The sequence below is a fragment of the Centruroides sculpturatus genome, unplaced genomic scaffold (genome assembly GCF_000671375.1).
Source record: "Centruroides sculpturatus isolate CEXI.00-Female unplaced genomic scaffold, Cexi_2.0 scaffold448, whole genome shotgun sequence".
Classification (NCBI taxonomy): domain Eukaryota; kingdom Metazoa; phylum Arthropoda; class Arachnida; order Scorpiones; family Buthidae; genus Centruroides; species Centruroides sculpturatus.
Window position 1 is genome coordinate 217,460 of NW_019384639.1, and position 23,860 is coordinate 241,319.

A 23,860-nucleotide genomic window follows, 5' to 3' on the forward strand; every position below is an offset into this window, starting at 1 on the left:
TTACTTACTCAATATTATTGACTTTTATCAGCCGCAACAAGATCAATCGAATTAAGAGATTATGAAACAGATGATTTTATGAGATTTTATGATGGTTTCATAAAAAAATGATCATCGAGAATAATGCTTTAGTGAGAAATGTCTCGCTTCTTGTTTCAGTTATTATCATAACAATAATTATTACTCATCAAATTGTCTATTTGTCTGATGCATATCTTCAGTTTAAAAGCAAAAAATATTCCCAATTTGAAACAATCTTTTCCCACATTGTACCTGAAATAGTGACAAGTTTCATTGCTGGAGAAATTGCATGTTGTCTGCTATTACTTGTTTTATCAGTATTTGTCTTTTATAAAGAGTTGGAAGAATTTTACTGTGAAGTATCTACAATAAGAAGAAGCGACAGCGTGTATGTTTTTGTTAATTTAAAATGAACACGCGGCGATATCTAAGTGATGCAAACTTTTTGTGATTAGAAGGAGCTTTTTGTGCTGAATAAAAAACGAATAAAATAATTACTTTATTAAACTGAAATAATCGTTTATATAGAAAATATATTTCTTCTTGACTATACATACATAGATGAGTCTTTGTCTACTTTGTCCTTTCACACGCTGTATGAGGCAATTACAATTCCACCGGCGAAGTCGACCTTTCTATGTATGAAGAAGAAATATATTTTCTATATAAATGTCATAATTTGTCCTGGCAATTTTTTATTTTTTACGAAATAATCGTTATTTATTAATGTAAATCCATAGGTCACGTGATGACAGTCGACAGAACATGGCGGCGATGACTCGTGTGTCGCTACTCTGATAATCTAGGTACTGTAGTCTGTCCCAAGTGCAACCGGCGCCACCTTGTGGGAGCGTTGGATCATTTTGAAGTATGGTTACTAGAAAATACGATTGGGAACCTGCTAATGTAATCAACTCTGGTTTTTGTTCTATAGACATTTATTCTTAAAACTTCTTTCACTGATACTTCTCAAAGATGTTCTAATGTTCAGCCAAATTAATGTAGGTGCAACGACTTTAAGGCACAAAGTAAAGCTCAAGCCTTTTTATATCACAATGCTTATTTTTGCAATTTATTATCATAATGACATTACTCCAATCAAAACATTCTATATAATGTGCACTTTAAATCTTGAGTCTTACTGTCAAATTTGGCTCCAGTATTCATATGTCAAAACTTTCAAAAGTTTCCTTCATTTAGATGTTTTTGCTATGCTTTACTTTTTTCAATTTGGTTTCAACAGTTATTTTATAGGATTAATAATATAAAAGTTATTTTTAAATGAAATCTCATAACAGTAAGGAAAATTACTAAACTTGTTTCTGAAATTTATTTATAGTTATACACTGAAGAAAGACAAGAATAAAATGCCTACGCTTGAAATGCCTATGTTGATTAAATAAAGACTTTAGAGAAAAACAACGCTTACTTATGGTTAGTGATTTTTCTACAGAAATACAATAGTCTTTAAAAAAATAAGAATAGTGTAGACAACAACAGATAAACAGTGTTGCTACTTCACCCGGATTAAAAGAATTTCTGGCACGAGATTGACTGAAAATAATTTAAAGTGTTTTATCGACAGACATACTTTCTTTACTTCGAAATTACACGGCTCAATTAGCAGTTGTATCTAAACTGATGACATTTTTTAAATTGAAAGGCCGAATTTACGATCTTTAGTAAAATTTAAAGACAGAATAATAATTATTTCCTTAGTAAGTAGTACATAGCCTGAATGCAAACTGATGCAAAATAAGAATACCTCGTAACAGTATATCATTACAATAATAGTGAATAATGCAGATAATTTTCGTTTAATAACTCTGAGCATTAAGCGAAGACGTATTAATTTCGAAAATCCCACGGCTACGTGACGAAATAACTAAAGAATTACAAACCAAAATTCATGAAATTTTCGGAATAAATTAATTGTATACAGTATATTAGATGAGCGATGTAGATTTTGGTATATAACAAATTAAACTCATTAAATATGAATTCGTTTACATACACGATGAACATTCGTTTGAAAGCTGAAAACTACTTTATTTAGCTTCTTTTTAATTTAAGTAAAGTTTTAACGCTTTTGTCACAAACCTTTATTTAATCACAGCATCGAAAACTAGACAACAGTATTGTTTAAAACGTGTACAGTATATAGTCTTGAAAATTTAACAGCAAATGCCCTACGAGTATTGATATTAATATTAAGGGGCGCCGCTAGCTGTTTGAACGCCCGTGTGCAATATCGATTATGTCGCCCCCTGTTTAACTACGACTACCTACGCCGAGCTTGCCAGAAAGGCTCTTTAGTGTTGTCTCATAAGAGTGTGAGAAAAAAGAAATACTTTACAAAGAAAAACTATTTATTATTACTAAGTTATTTTTGTTTACTTAAGCGTAAACCCATATAAATACTTATGTACCGAAATTGAACTTTGCAAGAAAAGTTCAATTTCGTTTAAGCAGATTTCGCAAACAATGCCTTTATGTTTGCGAAATCTGCTATTAATTTTCTTGTATCCAAGCTGGCTAAGATTTCGTGTTCAATTGAAACTATAGCTAAATTACTCTTTGCTGGTGCATTGTTGATCTTAAATAGTTTTTTTTTTTTATAATTTTTAACTTTGAAAAGGACCTTTCACCAAATGCAACTGAAACCGGCAATGTAAGTAATATTCTTAGTGCTATTGCTGTGTTCGGAAATGCTGAAATTAAGTCATTAGTAAAAAGATATTGTAAATAAGAATATATTCTCCATGAGAAGACATTTCTTATGCTATAAGTAGGGTGAGTATTATGACAATGACTTTGAATATTGCGTGACCGATCGCTTGATTTGCCGTTCGCGTGTGGTGCATGCCTTGCTCGCCCACTTAAGGCGGGCATGTCAATATTGGAATAAATTTATTCTAATGTAGATTATGATAATATGGTTAATATCGTAAATTTTTGAAAATCTTACAACGAAATACAAAGATAAAGTTGGATTGTGTGAGATATATTACACTAAAAATGTTCGTGTTGACAAGAATTATAAAGGTATGGCTATTTTAGTATTAAGTATTTGAACTAAATAATCCTATATTTATAGGAACAGTACAGTGTAGTATTTCATTCAGCAAGTAAAATATCCGAACGTTCAAACTATAATTTATTCAATTCTTCCTTCTATATATGCATTTCGAGTTAACGCGAACTCTTAACCCCTCTTCAGCGCCCTTCAGTGTTATATAGTGCTCTTCAGGGAGATTGAGAGTTCATGTCAAACCTGTACAGCAAACCTACGACTAAGAGTATTAGCAAAAATATTTTTTAAATGTGTCAACATAGCAAATTTAAATACACAGTGATATTTTACAGAACAAATTCCAATACTTGTAAATTCGAATCGACTTTAAATGTAAACGTTTTGAAGCAGAATGTTTGCAAACTTTATACAGTATTGTGTTCGTTCTCAAAATCCATTTGGATAGATTTTGATTAAACTTTGTCATTTTCCATTCATTGCAATGCGGAATCCATGAATGCAATGAAAAATGGGGGTCCATGACTTTGTTTTGAAGATATAAGGTTGTATCATGAGCACTCGTGACAAAGCGATATCGCGCGACTTTGTCGTGCGATGTTTTATAATCTATAAAACTTTAATATATTTACTTATATAATCAGAGGTATTCAGATATTATTACCAACAAATTTATAATAATGATTATATCTTTTCAATTCAATTTTGATTAGCCAATCTGAGACTTTTCAGCGATACTTGGAGGAAGATGAGGTAATTTCGAATACCTACGGAAGATTAGGAAAAAAGCAATGAAATTACATAATTATAACATCAAATTTTATTGCAAATTAAAGTTTGTTGAGTTATCTACATCAGTGTTTTTCAAACTGTGGGTCGCGACCCCTAGGGGAGTCGCAAAGCCTTACACGGGAATCGCGGGTGAAAGAAAAAGACAAGTGTTTGTAGGTCCTACACTACAAATAAAAACACTAGAATTTCAGTGAGAAGGCTGTGCCTGTTTATTTTACAGTACAGTTGGTTTTTTGATCGATATTTAAAGAAAGAAAATTAAATACGTAGTTTTTAAAATCACTGATATAGTTTAAATATGGCCCCGGGGAGTCGCCAGAATTTTTTAACTTGTAAAGGTGTCACTTATTCAAGAAGGTTGAAAAACACTGATTTACATTATACATACTTTTCGAACAAAATACACAATACGATGTTACATAAACCTAAGAAATTTTATCGATTTGTCGAATGAACACAATCCACATCAAACTACATGAAATGTTTTAAGGTTTCTCCCCTTGAAAATCAAGCACTTCGTCTAATCTCGAATCGCACGAACACTTACCACAGAGAAGGCTATTCCATGAGTGTAATCGAATAGAATCGTAAGGAAGGGAACGTGGAGAAATGACGTCGTCCACAATTACCTAACCTTTTCCTATGTAAATAAAGCGTTATAATTGTCTTGATAGATTGATACAGTGTAGAAAATATATCAATATAATGCATTCAATGCATGGTTTCCTAAATGAGTTTGCTTTTACAGAAAGATTGTGTCTGAGCCGCTAAAAATGATGTCAAATCAGATGAAAGAAAATAAAAGGCATTCGTTATCTGAAAATTACAGTTTGTTTGTTTGTTTAGTTATGGCAACGCAACACTTAGGCGATCTGCCTAGGGGATGCCTTCCGGGAGGTCTTTTTAAGGGAAACTGACCCGTATCTAGTCGTTACAGACGTGGACTCCAAGTGGCCAGCCCGTCCGAGCGAGGGGCGAATCCACGACCGAACTGCTAGTGTTCAGGTACGAAGACCGCTTGGCCACTGATGAACACTTGAAAAATACAGACTTTAGTTAGTAGTGGTTCTTAAAATTTTATACAAAACATTTATACTTAACAAAAACACAGCAAAAGTTCGTAAATCCGGCAGCTGATGGTGAGGAATATTCTGATGATAATACCACATACAACATGCTAGTATTCCGCGAAGCAGAATTTGTTTGAAGAAAACGTGAGCGTAATACAGTATAGTAAATTCTCGCTAATCCAGCCATTTCTTATACAAATGGGTAACGGATTACTGAGAGAATAGAGACATAAAGCCTGCCTAAAGGATTCAATTTTGTTGTTTATTAAAAGTGTCTCGATGTCAGTTCAAACGAAAACTGTCGCTTTATCGAAGATCTGAGAACCCTCCTTCTCGAATTTTTATAATACAAACCCAATTTCAATAAAATTATTTGATTTTCTGTCTCTCAAATACTCTCAATTCCATCACCTTTCAATATTAAAATATTCCGTGTTATTTCAAAGTTCTTGAGTAGCAAAAATTTATGCGAGGGCACCATACTTTATCATTCTCAATATTATGGCAGGAAAACAAGTAACATTGTTATATGCTCCATCAGAATGTTTGCTTGACATTTAGAATCATTCTAGGAAATTAAATTAATTAAATAATTTTATAAATTTATTTATAAAATATCAGAAATTATGAGTGCTTTTCCGTATAAATAATTTTCAATTCGAAAATTAAAAATGTCTTTAGCTGCAGTAATGAATCAATTTTACATATTTATCCATTTTTATAAAAGAAACAAAAATAACTTTTGTCACGAACGAAAAAAATTCTTATTTATTTTTTTAGTAATTGCTAAAATATTATTATCATTGAATTTTATCTTCCTTTACATCAATTTTTGCTTTGAATAATCATGCAACTCGTTGCAATAAAAGAGTAAAGAGCATTGCCCACTCCTTCGATTGTACGAATTTTAATCTTGAATATTGAATTTAAGTCGATTCTCTGAAGATGAATCCATATTTAGAACCTTCTATTTTATTTGCAATTGTAATGGCCGTGTTAGTGATAAATGCATGCTCCCCATTCCTTACAGTAAGTATGAATGCATTTGAAGTGTTTTCAATGTCGCTTTTTATATAATGATAATCATTTTAAATTACTTTTTTAATGTTGAACTACATTTTAAGTGATGCATTTTTTAGGTTGTATCTACTGTGCTGTTTTCTATACTAAACATAATCATATTTTTACTATTCGACTACATTTCGTCAACGTATGGTGAGTTAGCTCCTCTGAAGTTATTTCTGGAGATCTCATTAAGTAATTCTTTGTTATGGATCATGGAATTAATTCTATTTGTGGAGTAAGAATCAACTCTATATTTTGATTTTTAGCGGTTATTTTTGGGTATTATAATAATTAATTTTTGGACTTTTTAATTGTAGAAATCGATACTTTCTGCTAGACAAAAGGAATTTCGGTTGCTGTAATTCCGTCCACCTCATGCTGCTTTTTATTTATTATTACTAAGTTATTTTTGTTTACTTAAGCGTAAACCCATATAAATACTTATGTACCGAAATTGAACTTTGCAAGAAAAGTTCAATTTCGTTTAAGCAGATTTCGCAAACAATGCCTTTATGTTTGCGAAATCTGCTATTAATTTTCTTGTATNTTTTATACAAGTTAACGTCTTCGCATTCGTTTTATACTGGTCATCGAATATTATTGAAGATTTAACACTTCCAAAAGCATAAATTGAATGTAAATAGTACTACTTCCAAAGAAAAATGTTCCAAAGAATGTCAACAACCTAACGATTTGAGTAATTTTAATAGTATTAGGATTTAAATTAATGCATGTTTTAATGGATTTTTAAGCTTTCCAATCTTACAAATTTATAAAGATCTTTTTTACCTGTAAAGATGCTAAAGTAGCTTCTAGATTCACTTTATTTGTACGAATAGCAAATAGGCTAAATGTGGAATCATTAAGTAAACTTGTACTTTTTCATAACTTTGCGAAAAAAAAACGAGTCATTAAACGGATAAAATCGTTTTTATCCTTTCTTTTTTAAAAACTGGGATATTAATACCGATATGTAATAATTTTTAATCATGGCTTGAATAAAGATTTATAAGAATTTTTTCTGAAAGTCAAATTATAATTTCTCAAACGAGCAATTATTTATTGTCACAATGTCTGGCTGCAATTTTTAATCATATTTTTAATTTATTTAATTTAAAATATATGCTCTCCACCTCAAATTAGTAGTGTCTTGCTCTTCTACATCATACTTTTCTTTTAACAATAGATAAGACTATTAACTGCTTTCAGGGGAAGTTTTGAATTTAAATAACGTGACTTCGGTTTGCATCGAAAGTTCTTATATAGTTAATAGGGGCCTCTTGTCCCTACGGCTTCCATATCTGGTCCCGTCTTTCATCTAACTAATGACGAACTTCAGACGAACTGTCATTGGCTGATAGAAACGCGTCTTGGCGGCTGTTGCAGCAAAAGATAGAATTCAGCCTACTTTTGCGGCACGAGAAAAGTGGCACAAAATAGACTTCTGCGGCGAGAAAAAGTGACGTCATTCTGCCTCTTTTCCTCGCTGCGCCGCATGTGTGCATCCGGCTTTAATCTTTGCTGTTGTTATTTTTTGCCAGAGCAACGCTGGGCTTACCTGCTAGTACATAAATAATAATTAAAAGAAATTGAATGATATTAGTACTAATTAAATAAAATGAAAATAATGGGAGGACATTTACAAAAACAATTTTCGACTGTTGCCAAAAAAATTTTTCACTGATTCAAACATTACCGATTTTCGAGAATTAAAAAATTTCGAAAACACAATCATTAGACACAATATTATGATATTTAAATGTGTTCTTTCAGAGATTTATAAAATATTAAGAATGAGATTCTTTATATCACAGAAGAAATCAAATTTATTTTTTTCCTATTTTTCTACAGTATTTCAATCGTTAAATAAAAGAATCTAAAATTGTAAATGACACTATTCATTTACCTTTTGATTTATCAGTATAACTAGTAGCCCAGGACATCACCTAGTGGGCGTTTTTTACAAATTCCCATGAGGCAAGTTTGATCCACTTAATGTCTCTGTGGTATAAATAATAAATTCTTATTACAAATAAAAATAATTTATTGTTAATTTAAAATCATCGCTAGGGCACCCCTAGTTGGCATTTTAGGCAACGGATACTGTTACAGACATGTCACAACAATGGCTTATACATATATAGATTTCGTAATTAACAAAAATATATTTAACATTAATTTCGCTTTAATTTTTTAAAATGGTATTCATACCAAGAACAAAAATAAGAATAGAAGTCAATACTAAAATTACAACTTCAGAACATACGATTACTGAAATAATTACAGTTATAATTCTTAAATTTATATTATTTAACTTAATAAATTTGTACGCGTAGATTGTTATTTTCAAACTAAGTAGGCACTAAAGTTGCTCTTTAGAACAACATCGACATAACTGCTGTAATCGTCTTAAAAGTATTCACCCCATCACAAACTCTTCACTACAACATTGAACTAATGTTAAAACATAATTTAGTCCTGTACAAAAGAATCTACAATGTTGAACATGATTTAATTTGCTTTGATACAAAAAATATTGCATTTTATTATTACTACGTTCTCATTCGTACCATATAAAAACTATTCTTGCAAATAGTGGAAATAAAGCATCTGAAAAATCCACACAGTCGAAATTGTAGTTTTCGAGTGGATTCAACACTTCAAATTCAGGAAAACAGATAAAAGCTGCAAAGGTAACGAAAGGAAATGCTGCTTTGAATACTGTCAGTGTTGGACTTAAACTGTTTATGCATATGCTACAAATGAATGCGAAACATCTCTCTTGCACCATTTTCAGTTTCAAACGTTTTAGTCTCTCTAACTTTTCTTTGACACCATCATAATCTTCGCATTCGATTTTCTTGATACATAGAGAAACTGCTGAACTCTCTTGCCATAGAAAGCAATGCCCATTTCTATCTTCTTTACAAGTGTGTATACACCAGTTCCATAGTCAAAAACAATTGATCCCAAAATCTCTAATTCCAATGATGCACTTCAGTTTCTCTTCTGGTATGTTGATTAGCTGTGATAAGTACGGCATTTTTCCTCTATTAATTTTAAATCACTCTTCGACTGTAAATGAAAAATGACGAGTATCGAAGCCCGGAACTGATAGAAACATTGCAATATTTATTTCGATTTCATCTTCTGTTGATGAGTGAACATTAAATGGTAGTTGAACATTTTTTTTCTATAATTGAGTAAATGGTTAAACATGAATAATGTTCATCATAAAAGCTATAGTTGTGAAAAATGCAAATACTTACTGTTCTTGTTTTTATGGAAGAACTCAAGTACATCGAATAATTCATTTTCTGTCGGTGTAGTTAAATGTTTCGGACAATGTGGACCCACCCTACGGCAAACGGTACATGGTAGAAAACAGAACCATAAGCACTGAAAGTTATCACTATATCCTACGAAAGAACGTAGTATTTCAGAATTGTCTTCTAAGGTGTCCAGTATTGAAATTGGTAGTTTCTGTTAAAAAATGAAAAATTAAAAAATTAATTAGAAAAAAGTTCTTTCCATTCATGTATTTTACCACATCAAATTATTTTTTCGGGTATTAAATTAATTCTACTTCTTACTACTTTTTTAATTCTTTCAAATAACTTTGGTACATACCTTAGTTTAATTTAAATTTTTTCTTTTTATCTACTGATTTTCATTGTTTGTCATTTTCTAATTTTTCAATACATTTATTTAATGACTGTTTTGGATAATCATTTAAAATAAACATTTTCATTATTTCTTCTTCTTCTTGTGTTTCTATATCACTTGTTCTTTGTCTTATTTTATTCATATATATTTTAAATATGTTATATTTCATACTAACAGGAATAACAGATTTATAATTACAGTAACCCCCGTATAACACGGTAGTTACGTTCCAAAAAATTGCCGTGTTATGCGAAATAAAGAACTAGTACGAAAAGGAGGGTTAGGTTCCAAAAATTAAAAAAACATGCTATTATATTTTCATAATTAAGATAAGAAAATTTTAATAAAGCTATTTAAGTGATACATATTAATATAAATTAAATAATATTTTCTTCGTTATCACTAAAAGCTCTATTAACCGAGGATAACTTGCCAAAAAGTAAATGGCAAGTTAACCTTATCCTCTGAGCATTTTTCTGCATTATCTTCAGATCGATGCTTTACCTTTTGCAAAATGTATGTAATTTTAGATTGCTTGCTTCTAGTTAAAAGATTTTTATAAACTTCCTCATATGGTGATAAGCACTTATGAAGAATAAAGCAAGTATGAAATAAGGGAAAAACATCTGACAACATCAGAAGCAGAAGCGTCGAGATGTGGCAACATTGAAACAAGTTTCGAGAAGGACCATGTGTATTGACAGAAGGCGAGAAAAGAAAATTTATATACTTAAGTACTAATAGTCACGAAAATAATAATTTTCGTGAACTATTATTACTTAAGTATGTAAAAAGTTTATTACATTTTATGTTGTACGAGGGTTTTACCCAATTCTCGAACCGTGTCAGAGTGAATCCGTGCTATAGAAGTGCCGTGTTATACGGGGGTTACCTGTAATTATTTTTGGAATTTGTATAGGTTTAACATATTTCTTATAAGTTAATCTATCATTTTTTCTTTCGATTGTTATAACTAAATAATTTATGCTATTCTGTTTTTCTAATTCAAATTTATTATTTTCTTTAATTGATCTTATTAGCCATATTTATGATTATATTTTCATTTGTTTTCCTTTTATCAAAAATTATTATGCAATCAACCTGCTATAAAATTCAATACCTTCTATATTTTTAATCTTTTCATCTATTTGTATCATTGATATTTCAGCTAATTTTTTACTTATACATATACCCATAGGTGTACCTTTCTGTTTGGGTGTAGAATTTCTTATCAAACTGAAAATAGTTGTTTTTGATTATCATTAAACATAATTTAATTATCCAATTTGGTGTTCTTATTTTTATCTGCAGTAAAAGTCCATCCTTACTATATGAAGCGTTTTTTTCTAATTTTGCTCTCTTAAGACACCTCTCTAGTAGCGTTGCTTATGAGATAAGAAAGGCTATCGCATTTCAAGAATGCGCAGGGGACAAAACGGGTTCTCGCGGTGGCCAGCAGGGGCACTGCTACACCCCTAAAGCCTGAGCGTTGCAACGGGTAGAAAAAGCTTTTTAGTTCCTCGTATATATTGTTGCTTACAAGTAACGCTCGCATATGTTTATTCTGATTTATACGAGAGAAAATGTGCAACGGGATTACGCACTAAATTCATTTGCAATCCACTTGTTTATGGAGAACACAAATGAAAGGAAATATTACTCCCTTAAGAAAGTTACTTTATGAAACAATATTGTACCTGTCATCTGGTGCTCCCATTTTTTATACTGTAAGGTCTCGTTTTATGCGGTAAATACGTTCTACAGAAAAGCGCATATAAAAAATTCGCATAAAAAAAGACATTACTTGCCTTGAAAAAGTAGGGATACGTTCCGGAATTTTCTAAAATCGCATAAAACTAAAACAATGAGTTAAAATTAACTTAAAACCGCATAAAAAAAGTTTGTAGAAATTAAAAGAAATAGGCTGCTTAATAAATTACTTCGAATGTCTGAAAGAAATTCATATAAAATTTAATTTCAAAACAATTACAGTTTATACCTTTCAATGCGAAACTCAGAATGATGTAATAGCGACTTGTCGATGGTAAGTATCATGTACAAGGGGAATCCCCGAATTGCAAAAGCTCACTCTAAAAACAAATCACTGACATCTGGATGTGAAGAGTTAANTTCTTGTTTAACTTACTTGTTAGAAGTTGTTTGGCCTTATCACATTTAAAGTACTTCGCTTTGTTGCATGTGCACTGCTTCCAGCAATGTCTTTCTAGGGATGAAAGAAATGCTGGAAGCAGTGCAATTTTTCTTTATATCTTCAACCGATTCAAAACAATGATCTTTCAACATCATTTTTAGTGTAGAAAATTAACTCATTACATTTTTGTTTTAACTTAAATATTAAATATGAACAACAGTTTGGCATATTCACTAGAAACATGTTAATTGTAATTTCCATAATTTCATGACAGTAATTTTTAATTGCCGAGAATCAAAATATTGATATGCAGTAATTAATTTTTTAATTTTCTTTGGGCGGGGAAAAGTTTCCATTAAACTTTAATTGCTCTACATTTAGCAATAAATTTTTTTTCGTATTATATGTTGTTTATTATTCTGATCATATTTTTTGCTTTATTGCTGCAATGATTTCATACATTTAAATTCACAAAAAGTTCTTTTAAGACATTATCATAAGGCTCGGTAAAGGCAAGCCACCAAGTGAGTGAGCGAATTAATGAAGGACTTAACAAAGCAAACCTTACCATACTGAAATTACAACACTTTCTGTCTATTGCAATTCACATTCAGTTCTGTATTGTAAAATTCAGTTCTGCCTCTGGAACTGAAACTATTGGAACTGATCCAACTACAAAACTATTCTGACAGAGTGGTTTCTCGGAACTGCTTAGTCTGTTGGATTAGATGGTTCTGCGGTATCATTATGTTCTGTCAAAATTGCTGTTTGACTCGATGGTTTCTCAACGGTTATATATATCTATACATATATAGATAATAGAATATTTCTCTCTCTGTGTGTTCTTAGCTTTTCGGTTTATCTTCACCAAATTTTTCTTGCTTATTCTGTGAGATAAATATAGACTTCCATTAAATCTGAATGTCTCGCTGTTTTCTCAATTTGATCTTTTCGACATTTTGTGATAGCCATAACAATGGTAGGCTAAAATAACCGAACTTGTAATATAGTTTCCATTTTAACTTTTATGCTTTTTATATTTTGGCCAGGCAATGTCGTACATATCTGCTAGTTTACTAATAAAAGCAAATAATTAAGAACTTTAATAAGAGTATAAACTTTTAAAATATCTTTATAAATTTAAAATATTTGAAACTAATTTCATTATTTCGTAAAAACTGTGGAAAGTTTTATTGTCAAATCCAGATAATGAATTCACTGTTCCATTAAAAGTTGTATTCATAAAAACATAAAATGAAGAATATGTTGTTAGTTCTAGAACTGAAACAGTTCATGTGGAACTGTTTCTTCCTTTTTAGTAATTTTGAGTCTAAATTGATTCCAACCAGAACTATTTACCTCTTACTCTGAAACATACAAAATTAGAATCATTGGAAGTAGAATGTACTGCTGCATATTTGTCCTTTATTGGATACATATTCGAATTTTGAGAAAACTTGATGAGATATGATTTCATTGTTCTAGATTTATCAAATTATAGCTTCATTTATTACAGAGCTATTTGTTAGTGATAAAATGACTATTATATGTAATGGAAAACTACAGAATTTGCATATGGCTTGTTTTGCTCATATACTACAAAAACTGTACTTATTATTCGATGTTAGCATCAAGTTATACCAAAAAATCCTGCAATTACTTTTTTGTCTGATTATATACAAATTCTACATAGCAATGATCATTGGATTTGCTAATATTACAATTTATTATTTCAATATTACCATTATTATTTTAATAGTGCTCTCTTATTATCTGTTTTCTTATTAACTTACACAAAACTTATTGGTACATACGATTCTGTAAATTACATAAAATATCTATGGAACTCAAAGTATTCCTACTGAGATTGTATTCTCATATTAATACTGACATCTCTGAACTTTCCAAGGGAACGGCAGCAATCAAATAGAGTCGAGTGCAGCGTATATGTAATTGTTTTTGCTGTCTCTTTAGTATTTGGTGTCAAACCCAATGTAATTCGATAAGATCATACATAAATACATTTACATTTCTTAAAAATATTTAATTTGTCTAAATCAGAGCATTTCTCACAGATACCATTTAAAGGTGTTGTTGGAAAAATTAAATCCTTGCCACTTTCTCTGAATAATAATTTGAAATATATTTAAAAAATTATTTTCAAATTCATCTTTCCATTTATTTCTCCGCTGTGGAGAAGCTGCATGCAACATTTTCATCTTATGGCCTTCCACAGATAAATACTTTGTAGACGAGGGAACTAATGTAACCATTTATAAAGCATGAAATGAAAAAAACCAGTGATATCTCCAAAAACATACCTGTAAACCTTACATGTACAGAAACTGCAGTCAAGCATGCGTATATCAATCATTTTTAAATTATTACAGTTTTAACTTATATGTACACGAAACACAATACAGTAAAACCTTCATTCAGTGACTACGTTTTACAGTCATAATTATTTCACTATGGAAAGTCATGATATAGAGACATCAAGTAATCATTCTGACAGCAAAAGCAGCAATAGTGGTGTCAAGAATTTTCATTATATACAGTTTTGGTATCGGTGTCAATGTCATTTTTAATAAAAACAATATTTTGGTTTTCAAATGCATACTTGGTAGTGCATTACAGATATATTTCATTACTAATTATAACAAAGTTTATTTCATTATAAACAGTTTGAAAGAATTATTATCATATTATATACACTTTAAAGCAATAGTGAAAGGAATTGTTATTTAAAAAGTTTCAAATAAATTGGAAAATGTAAGAAAATAGCACCCTTTAATGGTAAAAAGCTTTGGTATTTTCGTGTTACCGAATTCATAACACATGCTATTATTATTTATAGATAAAATGAAGCAAACTTTAATGTTGTACAACTGTAACAGTGCAGGGAAGGATTAATAATATCAATCTAAGGTGTAATTTATATATCATCATTGTCATCATCTAAATAATTAACTTCATTAACTCTAAATTTTAAAAATAATAAACTTTTTAATATATGTAGATATGCCAAACATATTTCCAAATTACTTCTTAGGCTGTAACTAGGGTAATTTAGCAATTTGAAATAAAATAATTTGGTCTGGGTAGGCTATTTGTTACTGTCTACTGATAAATTTAATAATTGGAAATAAATTTAAATTTTAACTTAAATTTAGAATAATCAGGAAGAAAAGATTAGCTCAGAATGGTAGGTAGCTTGATTGCCTACCTCTAGCCAAATTGTTTTAAGATTATTGATTAATAAGCTTTAATGTAGCCTGATAAAAACACAGCTGTTTTTCATTGCACAAATCTAATGTGTCAAACTCTCTGTTACTTCAAGTATTTCTGTTTTATAAAATTTTTTATAAGAAAGGTTATTCTGTAAAAAAATTTTATATTTATTACTTTTATTNTCTGATAAAAACACAGCTGTTTTTCATTGCACAAATCTAATGTGTCAAACTCTCTGTTACTTCAAGTATTTCTGTTTTATAAAATTTTTTATAAGAAAGGTTATTGTGTAAAAAAATTTTATATTTATTAGATTTATTTACACTGTGGGTTTTGCGTTGTTGTTGCTTTTATCATTCGTAGCTGTGAGTGGAAAAAACGAACGAGACGAGATCGTAACAAAAATTAAACTTTTATTCTTCTCGCGTACTTTGTACAGCACATGCTTCGACCACGCGGTTAACAAAGACAAACTGGTTTTCGACGGTCTTTGTCGAATTAATCGGCGAATAGGCGTCGTCCCGTGTTATATATTTAAATTTTGATGTAAATAAAAGTATACTGGAGGCAATCTAAANACAAATAAAAATAATAATATACAAAATTATACTGTAACAATATAAAATATATATATAATAATTTATGTTGTTAATTTAAATAACAGGAAGGACAATAGTGGAAATTCTCATGAATTAGCATGTACTGAGTGGCGACAGCGCGAATTAGTGACATCTAGCGGTTCAAGGAGAACACTAACACCGCAGACTATGTAAAGTCTAACAAAACTTGCAAAAATGCAACGAAATAAATATTTTATCATCTTTTTTTTTCTATATTTTATTATCTTAAAACACGAATTATAATTTTATTAAGTAGGAAACGTGGATGGATAGTGATTTAAATGAAGGAATAATACCAATAAAACAAATGAAATGCAATAAGAGTCAGATTTTTTAAATTAAAATCAATTCAACGTGTAATTTTTTCACACGTATCAACTAAATAAAGATGAGAAAAACCGCCAAGTGTCTTAATTTATAGCATCTTATTGTGTTAGAAGAAGAAATAAATTTTTCTCTCATATATACGCTTGATACGATATTAAACTGTTAATCTACCGCCGTGGACCCGGTTTCGATTTCCGTTTCTAACTTATATAATTTGCAATGTACGTAGGAATCGGAGCACCGTACCCAGTTACTCTTACTGATCGAACCCATTACGAGTAATGTAGTCATCGTTCACAAATTTCTTCACATTCTAATACCTATGTAAAGTCCAGTTTCCCGTAGTAAGTACTCCCTGAAGGCCCTCATTGCAGATTGCCCACGGGTTCCGTTGCCTTATTCCATCAAGCCAATCCGATTGATATAATTTCTATAGAATAAAAATGTAATTGTGTTTATTAACCTAGACAGAAATCGATTTACATATCATTAGAGAAGTAGGTCTGTTCGGGGATGGTCTGTTTCGGTATTGTCTGACCCGAACCCACAATGGACCTGAAAAAAACCCTCTGAATGATCATTTTCAGGCTGGTTAAAAATGAAAAATCATCTTAAAAGTATTCTTTATAAATTGTTAATTAATATTTTATTCAAGGAAACAAATTTTAAACAATTAATCAGATTGAATTTAATATTATAAAGTAATATGGAGTTTGCAAATTAATTTTCAGATTACTTATTTCTAATTTATAAAAGTGAGAAAATATATCGATGGTTTTCAAAAATATAAGTAAACGAGGAAGGCAAAATTATCGCTTTCTTTTTCAATGATCCCATTTTTAATTAACTTCTGTTCGAATAACACCCCCTCGGATCCTTCGGGTGTAGAGAAAATATCTGTTGTTGGTAATTGTAATTTTATATTGTTATCGATCCAATCTTCTTGTTCAAAAACTACGGACAGGCGACAAGACGAATTTTTTCCAACGTATATGGGATTTTCCAATTTTACATTTCCTTTGGAGTTGCAGAGAGAATTAAAATGTAAAACACCATTTTGTACCGAATTTATGTAGCCATAAATTTTTATTGGTATGCGTTCACAATTAACAGTTATGGGAAGGTTAAGGGTATTGACGAAGCAATCTTCCTTTACTAATATCTCGCTGCTGAAAAATGTAAATGGTTTTTTACTTTTTTCGGTTACTCGAGGAGATTCTTTTATATGTTTAAAGTCGAACAGAGATGCGTAATTTGAATATTCATTTCTGTATCTCTTGTTTGAATCTTTGCTGAAATACCTCGGATAATTAGAGAAATTTTGAGTTTCCATACAGATGAGAATGGATTCTTCTTCTTCTTTTGTTAACAAATGGAGTTGGAATATATCATTTATTAATTCTACTTTGTCCATTGCTAAGAATCTAATTTTTTTAAGAAAAGGTTGCATTTCTTCTCGATATTTTTGTTTCTTTGCGTTTTCGTCCATTTCAGCAAATGATGTTCCCATTTCTCTTTTAGTCTTCTCTTCGATCCACTTGTAGACGGCCAAAAATATATCCACTTCACTCATACTTGTGTATAATGGACGAGACACCAGTCTGTCTATTGTGGTAGTCCCGCAGGATTTGAAATCTTCTCCCTCGAATATCTCTCGCCAATACGAATCGAAAACATTCCAGCAATGATATTGTATCTGAATGAGATTCATTTTGCAGGCGAAATCGTGAATTAAGCAGACGTTTTTCTCGCTTAATTGCTCAACAATATACTCTTGGCACTTGATGCTTAATATTTTAATTCCGTATTCTTTGCTTAGATGGTACAAATGGAAACCATTTTTCAAAGATTTTATCTGAGGGTCATCTGTACCCAAATAGCTACAAAATAAATATAAAATATATTTAAAGAATGCAAATATTTTCATTTTGATTTACTAAAATATAGTATATTATGGTTATCTCACTTAACGACCCGAGCGACAACTTCAGTTGGGTATGGAAATTTCAGTATTCGCGAATCTTCTCGACTTTCGATCACAGATTCCAGCTGCTCATTGCGAATTTTATCAAAAGTGGATTCGGAGATGAACATTTTACCTCCATCTGATGGTAGAAGTGCGATTGTCTTTGAATTCATAAATGTAATCAGCTGGAACCAAATACAACTCAAATAACAATGGGTATTAATAGAATTGCAAATAACAATGGTTATTAGAATTGTTATAGTTTTATTGTGTCATTGTTCGGAAAATAAACAGAATTTTCCTGATAAATTATTCTTATTTTTTACTCTTTTCGATCTGTGGTTGTTAAAATACTATTTCATACCATGCCATCGTGGATTCAGTATGAGTCCCAAATGGGGCGACAAGATGGTAAGGAACGAGATCCGATATATTTAGGACAGGGACAAACATTAGTAAAAGGTTTTACCAAATTAACACTACTGATGAAAGTAAGCCAGATTGTAGTGATCCTACACTTAAGAGTTCAACATACGCTCATAATTTATCACGGAACAAGGAGCTGAGACATCATTCCTCATTCCTTTTTCAAGTCAAGCAAGTAATATAGACGAAATTTCTGCGCAAAATCGTTGTCAATTTTTACCTTGCATTAACGAATCAATAAATTAATGTTTTCTAAATTGTGTTTTCTATTAACAATAAAAAAATTTACCATTTCGAATACTACGAAAGTGAGAGAAGCCCTCGAAAACCGTTCTTTTCTTATTGTCTATTTCTGGCCTTGTTTTTTTATTTGTGTAAAAAATTTTTTAAATTGTATCCTTACAGTTTAAATTAAAATTATTTACTTTTTACTTTATTTTATTCTGTGCTGAAAATTAAGTTAAACAGTAAAGCTGATTCAAGTGGAAAAAATCTATCTTCTTTTTACTAATTTAAAAAAGTTTACCTTTAGGAAAAATTATAGTTCCAAGATGTCTACTACTTCTTCACCAATGTCTAAGAGGCCTGCCAGTGGTAGAATGGATAACACCACTGAATACTGAAAGTTGGTCGTGGGTTCGTGCCTGGACAACGGGTTGACCACGTGGAGTTTTCCGGGTTTTCTTTACGTTATTAACACGTAAATAGGAGCCAGTTTCTCATAAAAGATCTCCCGGGAGGCATTCCCCTCGGAATGTAGCTCACGTTATCGCGTTGCAGTAAACAAATAAACCAAACGCGATGTCTATCCTCACTATTGGGTCGTAAAAAAGGATTGGGTGATTGATAGGCTAAGGAAACTCAATAGTGGCCAGGAGGACTTTCTATGATAAACTGCTTCTTCTTTAGATATTAGATACGTGAAGTACACCCAAAAATTTCCACATATTGGTAAAGTGCTAATCTCTGACTATCACTGTTCAGTGGTTTTATCCACTGGACCGCTGGCTGGCACAGAATTTTCAAATAGAAAGATTTCATATCTTGTAACATTGTATTAGTTTCTCATAGATATCAATTTTGTATTGTATATCTCGGTTAATACATTAAAAAGGAAAGTAAATTTCAAGATTTTCTTACAAATATTTCAGAAAAGAGCTAACTATATCAGTGATTAAAAAATTTTATTGTCGAAACTACTACATAATTAATTACAATTTAAATTCAAATAGCATGTGAATATCAAAACTATTCAAAAATTGCTGAACGGTATATATATATATATTTGTTTATTTATTTACTCTTTCAAACATTTAAGAACAAACAGTTACAATCATTGAAGATTCTCTACAATAAACTGTAATTATTTATTATTTGTTGTTAACTCCTTAAATTAAACCATTTCCTTGTACGAATGGGGATAATGTAATATCTACTAAACTATTTATCAAACTATTGATATACCGATCTATACTGTACATAATACATTTAAATATTGATAATTAATATTCAACTGAATTATATAGCATTATTAAAATACTGTTGTTTTATCGTTATACATGCTTTATACATAAGCTTACCATAAATTTCATAAGCAAATCTTGAACATTGATCGTCCCAATATTCTAACAGGATTATAATGGTGCATACGATTGCAGTGTTCTCTCTACAAGCAGTCTAAACGGCATCTATGAATATACGTCAAACTATTAGGCCAATACATGATTGATATTAGCTCACTACTCCTGAATGGATTAAAGCACTGAACACCTGATAAAAAGAGTGACTGGTAAACAGGCTGATCGCGTCTTCTGAGTTTTCTTCACGTGTTTAACAACTAAACAAGGCCAGTTTTCCATAGAAATGTCCACTGGGAAAGCATTTCCATAGCCGTTGCCGAGCTTTTAACGTATTTGGTCGAACCAAATACATGATTGTTATATCCAACATTTTTGTTGTTTTTGACTCTTTTCGTTCAAGAACACTAAGATTACACCCAAATGGATTCCACCACTTTTAAAATTGGGACAGCCGGGTGGGTGAGCGCTGCATATCCGGAACGAACCAGCAAAGAAAAATTATTGGCATCTACAGCCCAGATTTGATCTTAGGTGCTCCAGAGACGAAATCTGACGCTTTAGTTGCTCGGCCGTTCGTCCGATATTTACGATCAATAACTATTTGTTTCATTATAGCCGACGTAAGTATTGTTTACTTCCATTCTGATACATATTTTCCTCTTGTTCTGTACTAATTCCAGCAAAGTCGAAAGAATTGAATATAATCCACTCGTCACCTAAAAATAAAAATCCAGCAACGAGTTACTTAACTTTCCCGGCGACAATCGGTGGCGCCATCTGTTATCATATTTTATTTTTAAAACTATATATTTTTAACTATTCTGAAATGGCAAAAAGTTTAATTTTGAGAGTAAGGATAGGTTTAAAAAAAATAATGTTAATAATGAGTAAAATCGTTATGAAGTCTTATTCTACTGGAGATAAACACGACCCCCTTTATCTCCCCACTTCCTTAACCTTTAATAGCACCAATAGCCCTAATGAACAAACCTCTCTCAAAACTTTAGAAATTTTCGACAAAAAGCCCAAGAGTTATTAAGCTTCAAAGGGGGTGAACTCCCTATACACACACGCACAGATACACACACTAACAACCATACATACAAAAAACTCCCGAATTTTTTTTTTTTTTGCATTTCTCGAAGATTCAAGATGTCCTGACTTCAAAAATATAAAAATCTTGGAGGAGTCATTTTTTGATCGATCGCTATACTTTTTCTCTATTATATATAACAGCAGGAAAAGATTAAAGAGCAGTGTAAATTTGATAAAATGTGTAAAAAAAAAAAGCAAAACAATACCTTCAGAAGGAAGCTTTTCTTTGCGTAGAAGCATCTACCAAAGGAAATTCCAATTGGAGTTTTTCCAAATCTTTTCATAAAATTCAAGATCTAAAATCGACATTTATGTTATATCGAAGTACTACAGTGATTTATGAAATTTCTAAGAATCGTTAGTAATTCCTCATACCTTTAACTTATATTCCAATGAATAGTTCAGAGACGAGAATCTATTAAAAGCGATGAAGTTACTGTAAAGCTAAACATAAAGAATTATTAGTAATCATAATATGAAACAATAAAAACGGTACGCATTTTTGTTAAAGTTACTGTACTTACTGCAGAAGTAAATTTTGACAATGCTACTGCAAATAATAACAATTGAACCAGCATTATCATTGTAAATATAGATAATCCAATCAAAAGATACGTGTTCAGTCTAAAGAAAGTACAAGTGATTATTAATGAGCAACACATGTACAAGGTGTAGCCATAGATAACAGCAATAAGATTTTCATATTTAGCATTTATGTGTTGAATGTAGGACCAGATGTGAGAATGCTTCCTGATAACAATTTCCAGTTCGTCTTTCACACGTTTTGATTCGATGCGAATGTTTTCAGAGTAATCGGATAAGTGTTCTAATCTCTTGTACAGTATTAATCCAAGAGCATAAGCCATGAGGCCACAACAATCCAAGCAGCTATTTAAAAATATTAAAAGAAATGTCGTAAAGAAGTAACACAGAATACATTCGGTGTAAGTTACATCATCGAATGTAGGATACAGAAAAATATCAATGCTCATTTTAATAATTATCATCGGAATGAAAGAAGAAATGAGTTGAGAATGACAATACGATTCTAGTTCATTCATTAAATCCTTTTCCTTGTGGTAAGAACTTTCATCGCTCGGAATTTCTAACTTTCTTCGTCTTATAACTCCAAAGAGGAAAGTGGTGTAGATACAAATTACTAGGATGCCGCTAATAATCATTTCCCTTCTCTCTGGAAAAATCAGGATCCAACTTCTGCAGAATGCATCTTTAGAATACAGCATAAACGAAATGTTTAAAATGGTGGAAATTAAAAATACTTCTAATACTGTCAGATAAAAACTGTACACTTTATCTTTATAAGTCTTCTTATGATTCTCACTTTGCAAAATGTTAATTCCGAATACTTTTAATGCGGAATTTATTGGATAAAGAAGCATTCTAGCCGATGAATCTTCCNTTCAAATTTTTTGTAAACTAGGCATATAATTAATTCTATTGCTATAACTAAAATTAAGCAAGCTGTCAGTATATACAGTAAAAAATATAATAATAATTAGATGTATACAAATTAAGTACATAATTACCTTACGAAAGATTGCTATTTTATTATGTAGGGTGCTTTCCGTAACGTCTTTCCAGGAAGTACACACTTGGCCACACTGCTGTAAGTGCAGATCGTTTAAATATTTAAATATGTGTAGTAGAACTTCTGGTATTTTCAACACATGAGAGGAGATTTCTTGAAATCCTGAAGATATCTTTGTCAATGCATCTGCATTATTCATTTTGAAAATTTTCTTCAAAGAATAACTAATTTTGGAATTAATAATGTGTTGTTCTCCATATTTAATTAACTATCAAAAACAGTAAAATTATTTTTAAAAAAAAAGCAATTATATAAATTTTCTAGTAGACTATAAAAAATCTAAAAGAGCAATATATAAATATGATAGATAAACATTTCAAGTTTATTTAATTTTTGACTTAAATTTCGTAAAACTAAACTCGTGTTTCGGACTTGTTTGTCCCTCATCGGCAGGCCTTCAAAAAACACTTTCTATAATTAACAAATTAAAATTGTTTTACAATATATTTTATACAATAATTTTTTCCAAATATATTCGTAATCCGTATTAATCATATAATTTCCTAAGTATTCATCTTTGATTGTTCACTTTCACTTAATCTACACTTCAATTCTGATCTCTTCTTTTATATGTCTCCCTCCCTTCCCCCTTATATAATACTTCTCTGTGATTGGTGGATCTCCCTTCCAGTATTATTATTTATTCTATCTGTTTGTTTAATTATATTGATGTGTTCGTATAATTGTCTTTTATAATTATTTTCTTCTCTTTTCCTTATTTTCACCATGTTTAAGTCAATTTTGCAACCTTCTGCATTAGTTGCCTTTAATTTGCAAAGTTCAGCCACTGCTGAATTTGCAAATTTTCCTTTTATTGCTCAAATATGTTCACTTAATCTTATTTTTAATTTTCTTTTTGTTTCTCCAATATATGTTTTCTTCGGGTTATAATTACAATTAAATGAATACACTACACCTTTTTCCTGTTATATCATAATTTTCTTCTTTTCTATTACACAAATATTTTTTAATTGAATTTATTTTTTCGGGTATTAAATTAATTCTACTTCTTACTACTTTTTCAATTATTTCAAATAACTTTGGTACATACCTTAGTTTAACAAATTTTTTCTCTTTATCTATTGATTTCATTGTTTGTCATTTTCTAATTTTTCAATACATTTATTCAATGACCGTTTTGGATAATCATTTAAAATAAACATTTTAATTATTTCTTCTTCTTCTTGTGTTTCTATATCACTTGTTCTT

General features: G+C 30.6%; 2 protein-coding genes across 2 annotated transcripts; one reads left to right on the plus strand and one right to left on the minus strand.

The window, feature by feature from the left end:
* The first annotated feature begins 5,784 nt into the window (after positions 1-5,784).
* Positions 5,785-6,984, plus strand: LOC111625925. The gene is made up of 4 exons (XM_023369182.1): positions 5,785-5,943; positions 6,054-6,214; positions 6,297-6,362; positions 6,527-6,984. Exons 1-4 carry the CDS (start codon positions 5,860-5,862, stop codon positions 6,606-6,608), a joined length of 393 nt encoding a protein of 130 aa, XP_023224950.1. The 5' UTR covers positions 5,785-5,859; the 3' UTR covers positions 6,609-6,984.
* Positions 6,985-16,686: 9,702 nt separating this feature from the next.
* Positions 16,687-18,167, minus strand: LOC111625950. The gene is made up of 2 exons (XM_023369212.1): positions 17,942-18,167; positions 16,687-17,855 (listed from the first exon to the last, which is right to left on the minus strand). The coding sequence occupies exons 1-2, from the start codon at positions 18,112-18,114 to the stop codon at positions 16,754-16,756; spliced, it is 1,275 nt and encodes a 424-aa protein (XP_023224980.1). The 5' UTR covers positions 18,115-18,167; the 3' UTR covers positions 16,687-16,753.
* Positions 18,168-23,860: the final 5,693 nt, after the last annotated feature.

What these genes read in the sequence shown, in the direction of transcription:
- LOC111625950 (XM_023369212.1), bottom strand. Translation starts at nt 18,114, where the DNA reads ATGAATTCAAAGACAATCGCACTTCTACCATCAGATGGAGGTAAAATG. An exon ending in GTTGTCGCTCGGGTCGTTAA is followed by an intron (nt 17,856 to 17,941) that starts GTGAGATAACCA and finishes TTTATTTTGTAG; the next exon opens with CTATTTGGGTACAGATGACC.
- LOC111625925 (XM_023369182.1), top strand. Translation starts at nt 5,860, where the DNA reads ATGAATCCATATTTAGAACCTTCTATTTTATTTGCAATTGTAATGGCC. An exon ending in CATGCTCCCCATTCCTTACA is followed by an intron (nt 5,944 to 6,053) that starts GTAAGTATGAAT and finishes TGCATTTTTTAG; the next exon opens with GTTGTATCTACTGTGCTGTT. An exon ending in GAATTAATTCTATTTGTGGA is followed by an intron (nt 6,215 to 6,296) that starts GTAAGAATCAAC and finishes TTTTAATTGTAG; the next exon opens with AAATCGATACTTTCTGCTAG.